Source organism: Quercus suber, unplaced genomic scaffold (genome assembly GCF_002906115.3).
Source record: "Quercus suber isolate HL8 unplaced genomic scaffold, Cork oak 2.0 scaffold_6, whole genome shotgun sequence".
Classification (NCBI taxonomy): Eukaryota; Viridiplantae; Streptophyta; class Magnoliopsida; order Fagales; family Fagaceae; genus Quercus; species Quercus suber.
The window spans coordinates 1,706,445-1,717,949 of NW_027069472.1; the positions used below are offsets into that span (position 1 = coordinate 1,706,445).

General features: G+C 33.0%; 1 protein-coding gene across 1 annotated transcript; it reads right to left on the bottom strand.

Moving 5' to 3' along the window:
• Positions 1 to 4,834: 4,834 nt before the first annotated feature.
• Positions 4,835 to 11,302, bottom strand: LOC111997447 (calcium uptake protein, mitochondrial). Its single transcript, XM_024029532.2, is given in 8 exon segments — positions 4,835 to 5,395; positions 5,486 to 5,782; positions 6,550 to 6,757; positions 8,531 to 8,614; positions 8,819 to 9,042; positions 10,200 to 10,267; positions 10,800 to 11,105; positions 11,108 to 11,302. Coding segments are annotated over 8 exon segments (1,494 nt in total). The 5' UTR covers positions 11,208 to 11,302; the 3' UTR covers positions 4,835 to 5,188.
• Between the last annotated feature and the right edge of the window lie 203 nt (positions 11,303 to 11,505).

Sequence of the window (11,505 nt, forward strand, 5' to 3'; positions counted from 1 at the left end):
ACAATTCAAGAAAGAAAGAAAGGAAAAAAAAAAAAAAAAAAAATCCTCCCCAAAGTGTTTCCTCCTCTCTTTATCTATAATAAAAAATTTCATTTCCTTTCATCAACAATCTTTTGTTTCCTAAGTATCATCCATTTAATAAGGATTATAGCTAGGAAAATGGGAACATGAAAAAAGAAAAGAAATTAGAACAGAAGGATAAAAAGAAGAAGTGATTGATATCTTCAATGACAAATGTTTGGCTGAAAAGATACATAGAAGGAAGAATTTTAGATTATAATTATTATTTTATCCTTGTATAGAAATGATATACAGTGAGTTCCAATTAATTCAGTTAGTAAAATTCTTGTAGTTGAAAAAGATATCTGAGATTTAATTTTCGCTTGCATTAAAAATCAATTAATATTTTGGCTTGATTTTAGAAAGTAATCATCATGGAGCGGACGTCAAGAGTTTGAAATATATATTTTTTTAAGAAACATTTAAAATACTATTGTATCTATAAAAAAAAAAATGATATGTATAACTATTATATTCTAGATATTCATTAATTTTTTATTTTATGCTTTAAAACATAGAATTTAAATATTATTGTAGGATCAAGATTTGTAGCCCAAGCCCAAAAGATGTGGGATGTGAGCCCAATACAATGAATTTGTAGAGAGTGTGTGAAAGAGCTGGGTCGTTTGTAAGCAAAACAACAGTCAATAAAGATTTAAAAGATGAAAAAAATATAAAAACACACTTGAAACTTGAATAAACTGATGTTCAAGGAGATAAATTATTATTTTAAAAGCTAATACAATTCTTAAAGTTACAGTAAATCTTCATTCTTCTACTCTTCTTCCCTTTTTTCCTCTCTTTTCATGAGAGGTCTTTTACATTTATATAGTTTTCTTTTAGACCATCTTGATCGTACACTTGTTCTTCATCTAAGCATTCACTTGGGTATATGTCCTATCAGGTATCTTCTTTGGTTCTCCATGAGTGGTAGCAGCTGAGGCTGCACTGTTCAAGGATCTTCTCCACATAAATGCTGCCAAAAAAGTTGCTGCAATGTATTTAATGCGATGGTAGTAGCTTTTCCTTTAGATATTTTTCTATTCTTATCATTTTTATACGTGCCTGAAGTTCATACTTATTGTTGGAACTTCTTGAAAGGTCACCAAAACCGCCCAGGTGTTTGCTTGACCGATATTCCTCATATTTGAGAATGATACACTCCTCAGACTATATTCCTCTATCTTTTCCTTAGCGTGATTCTCCACTCCGGGGACTTTCTCAATTATTTACTTCTTCTCGGACGTACCCATATCTTCAAATAGGGCTCAAGACCCAATATATGAATTTGAGCTTTTATTCCCACAATTATATTTTGACTTAATTTATATTGTTATTTCATTTTTAAAAACTTAATTAATTTTTTTCAAAAAAAAATTATGTTAAAACAACTCTATTTATTTGCACATTACTAATTTTGAGATGCTCCAGTCATGCTCTTAATAAACTTTTTTTTTCTATAATATTTATATTGTTAACTGCCAAAAGAAACTAAAAAAAATGCCAAACAGTTTTTTTACCCAAAAAATATTTTTTTTTTGAAACTTTACCCAAAAAATATTAAATGGGGATTAAAACGGTAAATTCAAACATTCCTTATAACTTGTCCCTCGTTGCCTCTAAATTTCTCCCTTTCTTTGGTGGAGGTGCTATAATTATGTGTAACTTTTATATCTCCATCACATGGGGTTGGATCCGCACTTTGTGGAATATCAGTATAACTCCATATGAGATGACTATTACATTTAATAATTATACAAAATAATAAATTTGGTAAATGGCCATTAGTGGGCTTGAACGTAAATTTGCATCATTTTACTTTCCTTCGATCCTTCTTATTTCGACTCTACCAAACAATAAAATTTTCAACATTCCTTTCTTTAATTCTCCCTTCTTATTTTTTGTCTTTACCAAAAAACTTTTTAGGCAAGTGGCAACTATAAAAATGGTGGTCAAGAGCCTTTATGATTTAGTGATATTACCTATTCTTCTTTATAAGAAGATCCAAGGTTTTTAAATCACTTTATTTTATTTTTATAAGTTGTAACTATTAAATTGTGTGTATATATATATATTTATATTTTTTTTTTCAATTGTTACATATTTAGCCAACACTGTCAACTCAGACAAGCTTGATTTATATTTTTACAAATAAATCAATATATTTAGTTCCTAGGTTCTTGGATTATTGCTTCAAGCAACCACAAGGTCCACAACACGTATTAACTATTTATTAACTCGAATTTAAAAGTTGGAAATTATCCACCACAACTACTATATCCCCAACTTTATGGAACTAATTATTAACTCGAATTTAAAAGTTGGAAATTATCCACCACAACTACTATATCCCTAACTCTATGGAATATTCGAGTTTGTATAAGTGAGAAAATGATTGATTAAGAATAATCAATCATCATGAAAAACTGACCCATTGATAAAGTTAATACGACGAAAAAAAAAAAAATTCAATTAACCATCATTAATATTATATTTCTGCAAAGGACTAATGGATTCTATTTCTTTACGCTGGCCTGTTTCATCTTGAATATCAACTTTTCTGATATTTTTAATCTTTATTTAGTACACATTTCTACAAATGATAGGGATTGGTATCATGGAACATGCATTATTACTTGAGAAGAACCGCAGGATCAGCCACAGGCTAAAGAATTGGTGTTTAACCAAATGTGACTGTGGAATTTCCTTTTTTTAATTTTATTTTATGTTAATGGTGCGTGTTTCTACCTACCACTATGAGGGTCATATGTTTGCTTAAATAGAGGGAACAAAAGAAGTGGTGGTATATTCGCTTTAATAATTCAGCAATATCTTTAGCTCTTAGTAAGAACTTGGAAGTTGCATTTTAAATATTAAAAAAAAAAAAAAAAACCTACTAGTAAGAAGCAAATACCGTAGATCAATCCTGCCAAATACACTCCTATATATTACCTAATTGAGTAGTAAATTGTTTTGCGAATGATGATTAATTTTTTTGGATAATTCTCTTTTTGATTAAGAAAAAAAAAAGTAATATTTTCTTTGAGGGAAACCTCAACCTCCAAGTTAGATTAGTTAACAATTTATTCATTATCCATATCTAAATTTATAACTATATATAAAAGCATAAATTCTAATTTTCTACAATCTAAAAATAAAATAATTATAACTCATTCATCATCATACATTAACTTATTTGAATATATCATAACGAATTCCTAATTTAATCTAGCTTATTTGAATAAACCCTAACAAATTAGAAATATTACTCGTCCAATAGGAATAAAAATAAGACATATAACATTTATAGAGGCCCTCATTCTGTCTTATCAAAAAAAAAAAAATTATTAGCCCTCATTCTATAATAAAAGAATTTCATCAATTTCATTTTTTTTAATAAAAAACTGCATTTGAATTGGACAATGAGCTGCATCAACCACATAAACAAGTTGCTTCTCTTAATAAAAGAAATTATTTGAAAGGGCATTTTTTTTTTTTTTTTGGTTGGTGGCAGATTTTCATTGAAGTGCGACAAACATCACGTGGTCTGGGTAAAGATTGTCATATGCTTGCTGGCTGTCGTTCATGAATTAGAAATGGTATGTCATTGGCAAAATGGCTCAATAATAAACACGGGATTTTGCCATTGCATATTAAGGCTGTGCATGCACAATCATGAACCATCTTACCCCATATAAAAATTCACCAATGAAGTTCTAAATTTTTTTTATTTTTATTTTTTATTAAGTAATAGGAACAATCTGCTGTGCACCAGCACTGCTAAAATCAGTATGACTAGCCTGCTTGAGATTTTAATACCCCAAATTGCTTCAACTAGAACTGTACATGATTCTTGTTTACACTAAAAATCAATTGGTATCTTGGTTTAATAATAAAGAGCTATCATCATAGATGGATACTATAAGTTGAAACTCTAAAAAAAAAAAGAAAAAAAAAAACTGTACATGATCCCCAGCCTATTTTTTGGCTGAGAAAGAAACGAAGAAGAGGATATACAAGATCCCCAGCTGTACAATAGTTTCTTGGTCTTCAACGTTATCAGTGCCCTACATATTAACACTTACAAAGGATTCTTCTTGCATTCAACAAATTAACGGAGCATCTTTGTAGAAGAACAATTGGTTGTACAGTTCATCCAGCAAGATAACAATCCCTCGGAGCCAGAGCACGGATTGTCAGTTTCCCTTCTTTGTAAAACTCTTAAAAACTCATTTGAGCTTAAATTCCCATCACGATTTGAGTCAAACACATGGAATATTACGTCAACCACATTATCTGTAATAGAGATGCCGCATACCTATCATGAATTGAATAACATCATTAGAATAAGAGACTATACTTGGGAAGCTACATGTGAAAAGGTAAGGATAGTTTTAGGTAAATGTACTTGGGATGCAGCTCTCTGGAAATCCTTTTTCGTCAATGAGCCATTTACTTTTCCATAACTGAAAATGGCCAGAGAGAGGGGCTGCAACTCTTTAATTTTTTTTTTTTTTTTGGTTGGTGGCAGATTTTCATTGAAGTGCGACAAACATCACGTGGTCTGGGTAAAGATTGTCATATGCTTGCTGGCTGTCGTTCATGAATTAGAAATGGTATGTCATTGGCAAAATGGCTCAATAATAAACACGGGATTTTGCCATTGCATATTAAGGCTGTGCATGCACAATCATGAACCATCTTACCCCATATAAAAATTCACCAATGAAGTTCTAAATTTTTTTTATTTTTATTTTTTATTAAGTAATAGGAACAATCTGCTGTGCACCAGCACTGCTAAAATCAGTATGACTAGCCTGCTTGAGATTTTAATACCCCAAATTGCTTCAACTAGAACTGTACATGATTCTTGTTTACACTAAAAATCAATTGGTATCTTGGTTTAATAATAAAGAGCTATCATCATAGATGGATACTATAAGTTGAAACTCTAAAAAAAAAAAGAAAAAAAAAAACTGTACATGATCCCCAGCCTATTTTTTGGCTGAGAAAGAAACGAAGAAGAGGATATACAAGATCCCCAGCTGTACAATAGTTTCTTGGTCTTCAACGTTATCAGTGCCCTACATATTAACACTTACAAAGGATTCTTCTTGCATTCAACAAATTAACGGAGCATCTTTGTAGAAGAACAATTGGTTGTACAGTTCATCCAGCAAGATAACAATCCCTCGGAGCCAGAGCACGGATTGTCAGTTTCCCTTCTTTGTAAAACTCTTAAAAACTCATTTGAGCTTAAATTCCCATCACGATTTGAGTCAAACACATGGAATATTACGTCAACCACATTATCTGTAATAGAGATGCCGCATACCTATCATGAATTGAATAACATCATTAGAATAAGAGACTATACTTGGGAAGCTACATGTGAAAAGGTAAGGATAGTTTTAGGTAAATGTACTTGGGATGCAGCTCTCTGGAAATCCTTTTTCGTCAATGAGCCATTTACTTTTCCATAACTGAAAATGGCCAGAGAGAGGGGCTGCAACTCTTTACGCAGTTCTGCGAAAGCTTTAAATTCTTCAAATGTAATTCTAATGTCTCTAAGATGCAGCTCATTGTCCAATTCATCAACCCGATCAAGCATCTTGTTTATGTGGTTGATGTCAGCTGATGCAACTAAGGACAAGGCAAAATCTTTGGCTGATATTGTTCCTTGTGAACTATAGTCATAGTGGCAGAACTCCAACTGCAAGATCTGTAAAATTATAAATATACGTTTTTTCAATATCCACAAATCCCAAAGGACAAATCAACATGAAGCGAGGAAATGACTGAATGAATTAGCAGGAATATGATATGGTAATAAAGTATAAGTTGGAAAGTTTGTGCCTTGGACTATATATCCTTAGTCACTTTAATTCAAGTTTTGAGCATTAAAAAAAGGATACCATCAATATGGTAGGCAATATTTTTTCTAGGAAAAAGGCCTCCTAATGGCCACAAGAATTGTGTATAACCTATTAGGAGATCATATGCTTCAAAGTATCATCTTCAGAGAATTCTTGCAACTATATACAAATAAAGTGCTACATTACATAGGTAATGTCAACCAAAAAGAATGGATAACTTTTGATAAATATGCAAGTGTTTGCTTGATAAACATATGATTTCAGTTCAAGATCATTGTCCAAGAGAATTTCACATTGCACAGAAACGTGACAATAGATTCAAGATAAGCTAGCTATTGCTGAATCCTTGGTGTGGTTTTGTAAGCCATTTTTTTAATCTCATATTTGGTATTAAACAAAATACAATGACTAACATTCCAAGATCATGTCCAATCAGATATCAAAACACAGACAGATGCAGCAGAATATGCCAAATCTCTAAATAGTATAAAACAATCAGAATATGAAAAAAGCTTAATTATTTGCAATTCACTGCGACACTATCTTTGGCAAAAAAGAAACCACAGTATGGAAAGGCCAGAACCATGTAAGAGAGAGGGGAAGAAGCTCTTACTTCATCATGTAAGTCCCTTAAGAATTGAACAAATCTTCCATGTTGTAAGCATGCTTTGCCATCTGTGCCAAAAAAGTACTCCAACAGCCCCCCATTTTCTACAGAAACTTTGAGACCAAGTCGCCAACTATTCCTGGACTGAGCTCCTTGTCTATTTTGAGATCGCAACAAGGCCATCACTTTCTTGAATTCCTCCCTGTCAATTTCTCTGTTGATGGGCTTTTGTAAGTTAGTATTCAAAATTCAGTAAATAGAAAAATGTTAGCAGCACCTATTCATATAAATGCCAATGGAGGGGAAAACTATCTTGCAATAATTCAATGCCACTTAGCATACCTAAAAGACTTGCCTCTATTGACACCAAATTTAGGTCAAATATAACTCAACAATGCCAACACATATAGATGCTAACTATAAATTATGCATGATACCTGAATATTTCTTGTTTACTGTACTCAAGAATGGTGCAAAGTTCTATAACAGAATTAAGAAGGTCATAACAATCTATAAGTTAAATAGCAGAAGTAATGGTCGTTAGACAATATAAAAAACTATCTTCCCAGTCGCTTCATAATGTGTAGAGCAACTTTACAACCATCTTCCTTTGAAGTATGTTGTTAGACTAAATATCTGGAGACACTATTTATTATACCCTCTTTTCTGGCACAATCATCAGCAACACAGGCTTTTTCATCACAAAGGAGGTGATTCTTTTTATTATGTTGATTTTAAACAAATCCAATATGGCTATCGAAGTCACTCAAGAATGGAACAAGGTATATTTCTTGCAGTTTTGGTAATTTGTTATCTTGAATGTAAAATTCAGACTTCATTCCCTTCTCTTTTTGTCAAATTCACCCGTAAAATTAGTTGGGAATAATTATCGGTGCATTAACTGTCATGTGCTATTTGACTCTGTAGAATACCACCATTCAAGTTTTAGAAAATTTATGAACATTATAAGGCCAATAATTCAGTGTGTTACAAAATACCAAGGACTCAAGCACATCCCTATCTGATTGCAGCAAAATTATTTATTTTGAGATCAAAAGACCCCTGCGAAAGAAAAGATAGGATAAGAATGGATGCATTCGTGAAAAAGTTATAGGTAGAACCAATACACCAACTGAAAAAGAAATATGGAATTTCATCATAGCTAGGTCAAATCATGTGCAAGAACAAGGAAGAGACCAAAAGAAATGATTGAAACAGTGAGACTAGCCACATTGCTCTATAAACCAGTAGAGGAGATGGCTCTTCATGGAACTAAAAGGCAAAGTAGATCTTTCTAGCTGGCGACTGCTCAAGTTCAAGATTCAAGAGTTTGTAGAGTTCAATTTATTTCTTTCCTTTGGCATATCATGGTTTTAATTATATCTAGAGCGTGATATGTGGTATCCCACACCAAAGATTTAGAATATGATTCACTAATGATTTGAAAACGTAAAGGCATGTACAGGTTCTTAGCTCCGCATTAGGCATATTATAGGTTGATCTGAGTTATATAAGCGATTCCAGGGAGCTTTAATTGTGACTAATTCTTTTGGGATATCATGCAAATTTTGTAAGACCACTTCCAGTTTGCGATAAATGGTGTCAAAGTCTCAAGGGAGGACAGCACAACGCAGGTCACCTGACCTGTCTTTGACCAATCTGTGAATATTAATGGTCAAGAGAAACTAAAAACAGTATAACAAATAAAGACAGCCTTCATTACTCCTAAGTCTCTATTATGCCACAAAAATGGAGAAGCTCCATCTTCTAGTACGTTTTTTGGATTATGATAGAGTGCTCATAATTAAAGAACAATAAAGATCACATGGAAATGAGAAGTGAGATTAACATCTAAGCAGCTTGACTAACATGCTGCATGCACTCATAATTTCAGTGATGAAAAAAATAATAAATAGAGAAAACACATTGTAGGCACTAATAAATTAGCCTCTTGACATGGTGTTTGATGGAAACACAAGATACCTACCCGTTATTATCAAGATCGAACATTTTAAATGCCACTGTAAAGCTAGACTCAGGGATGCTGAGTAGTGTAACAAAAAAAATGTACCTGGCATTAGGAATGAACAGAGTGCTTTAGATCTCTCATCAATTTTAAAGCTCAGTATGCTGCATTTCGATTCAAATAAACAATGTTTGTTGATACATATTTTGTTTAAGCTATTTTGGTTCATACGCCTCCATTAATGGGGGAAAAAAACATTAATCACACACAACTTCAATGCAAACTAACTATTAAAGAGTATTGACTCACTCTGCAAAAGAAATGAGTCCATCATTGTTTGTGTCAAAAAGCATAAAAAATTTTGAAGGTGCACAATGTAACTCTCCAGGAACCCGCTCCCCTCTCAAATATCCCTCCCTAACACGATTTGATTCAGATGGAGGAAAAACTGGAACAATGGCTCGCATCAAGTCGGCTGGTGTCATAAAAGTCTCTCCTGAAGGTGTTCTAACAGAAGCAAAGTACTCAAAGACCTGGAAGGCAAACATGGTGCATGAGGCCATAAGTGAACATTTTGTGTAAACAAAAACATAATATGATTCACATCTACCATCCAAATCAAGTAGAAGCTACGATATTGCCTAGCAAAGAAGACAGAAGATAAACACATTTGTACAGTGAGTTAATCTTAACTGATATTCATAGGGGTAAAACATAGGTACAATACTTTAGGTTTTCCAATTGAATTCAAACACAGTTGCATTGAATTTTATTGTCCTTGGAAATAATTTCTTCTTCTTCTTCCTTTTTTTTTTTTTTTTTTTTTTTTTTGCGTTTTATTGTTCAATGCAACCAGATTTTTTAATATAATTGGGGAACTTAACGTATTATACCTAAGGTATTGTACCCAAGTTTTATCTTATTCACACGTGGCACTTCCAACTTTTTGGTAGTTGTTCTTTCATTGGTAATGTGTGGATTGCCATGAATTGGATACTCATTGAATACTTGGCATGCATCTCCTCAGAAATTATATTTAAAGGTGTGGTAACTTCAATGACCTCACAATTTTGAAGAAGTTTATGTTTTGTTGCTTCAACAATTTTAATGTAACCAGATGGAAGACATTAGAACCTTTAAATCTTTCCATATAGCCTGTGAAATAGCCACTGATTCTCCTCAGATGTGGTTCTCCCTTTCTAAGATTTACATCCTGGTTCAACCAGGCAACTTCATCAGTGTAAAAGTACAAAACTTGGTTTCTATTCATTTCCTATATCAAAAAGTGTGACAGGAACTACCTCAATGGCAACCCTGTTACAGTCAGATGTACTCAATATTTGGAGAGCACCTCCTGATATCCTATACCACAGATTCTCTTCTATCATACATTTATACTATAAATAATTGATATATACATTACAACTAAAAGAATAGCATTTGTCATGCAACAATAACCTATATGTTATTGCAATCTAGTATAGAAATCTTGCTTATAACTAAAAATGATTGATTGTGACAAGCTACTTCAGTTAAATAAACAAAAGAAGTCAGTTGTAATTAAGTGTTGTTTCCGGTTAGATAGCTAGTCACCATAACTTTCTCTGTGGGCTTGCAGGATGGAAACATGAATTCAGTGCACATAAGCACCAGGCCAACAATTGTAAAAACTTTCCTAAAGATGCCATACCTTTTCAGGAGGACTTCGCAACCTTATTCGTTTTTCATACTTAAAGAAAACTCTTCTCCTATACGCATCTGAAATAACAGACAAATCCAATAAGTATGGATAGCTTTCCTATTGTAAATAGATTTATCAAAAAGAGTACATTATTAACTTATAGTATATCTATTTACATGTGAAATTAGAGTATGTGAGGTATGGCCTAAAGAGTACATGTAAAAAATAGCTTCATATGATAACACGCCTTACTCGTGAATATAAAAACTCCAACACCATTAAATGAAAATTGTGTAAGATTAGTATGAAAGAAAAGAATTTTTTTTTTTTTTTACTTTTTATAAAACAATCCAAACAGGTATTACAAACCGAAAACTTTAATGATATTAACTGTGAGCATCATCATGTATCACATTGGCCTTTAGTCATTCACATTGTGGGTGTAAGGGAATCATGATTCATGAACAAATCAAAGTGCTGCATGCATTGTGAAATGACATGCCCATAAGACTACCCAGTGATTAAAATGCACAAATTCAATATAAATAAAATTGTGATCTAAAAATAAAAACTTTATCTTTAAGCAAATGAATATCAATTAAGAGGTACCTCCAAAGAGATACTTGGATTTCTTTTCAGCCTTTGAATGTCGAAATGGGTCATCATGATTTGGTGCCCATGTCGTATCTTTAGGCCAATCGGAAAAAGATAGAAAGGAATTCGTATTCAAAGAAGAAGGAGAAGAAAACCATTGGCAAAATCCTAAGCTGGAACCAACAATCACGAGCCCCGCAGAGACCGATCTCACAAGCAAACTAAAACCCGACCCTCTACTCGTGCTGTCATCGTAGCCCGACCCACGAAACGAGCTCGGTGACGATGAAAACGAAGACGGCGAGGATGATGATGAGGTGGAGGCTTGTGATTGTTGAATAAATGTCGAGTATTGAAGCGGTGAAGAGCAACAACTTGGTGGATGGACGGCGAGGATTTTCTTAGAGATGCACAAGACAACATAGTATCGTTGAGAGTGTTTGTGTTGCGAGTAAGGCTGAGAAGAGAGACAAAAAGAGATATAATAGAGAGAGAAACATTCTAGTATTGGTACGGATTTGACGGAGATTATGTGCCTAAGGTTTCGAGCGGGAAAATTGGAGAGGTTGTTAATGACCGAGATTAGCTTGTTAACGGGGTTTTTTTTTTTTTTTTTCAAAAGTTAGTTAATTGTTATGGCCAATGAGTCCAAATCCTCTGTCTCATCAATTGTGCTCCACTTCATACTCCACTAATAAAATTTAAACAACTAGCCTCTCTT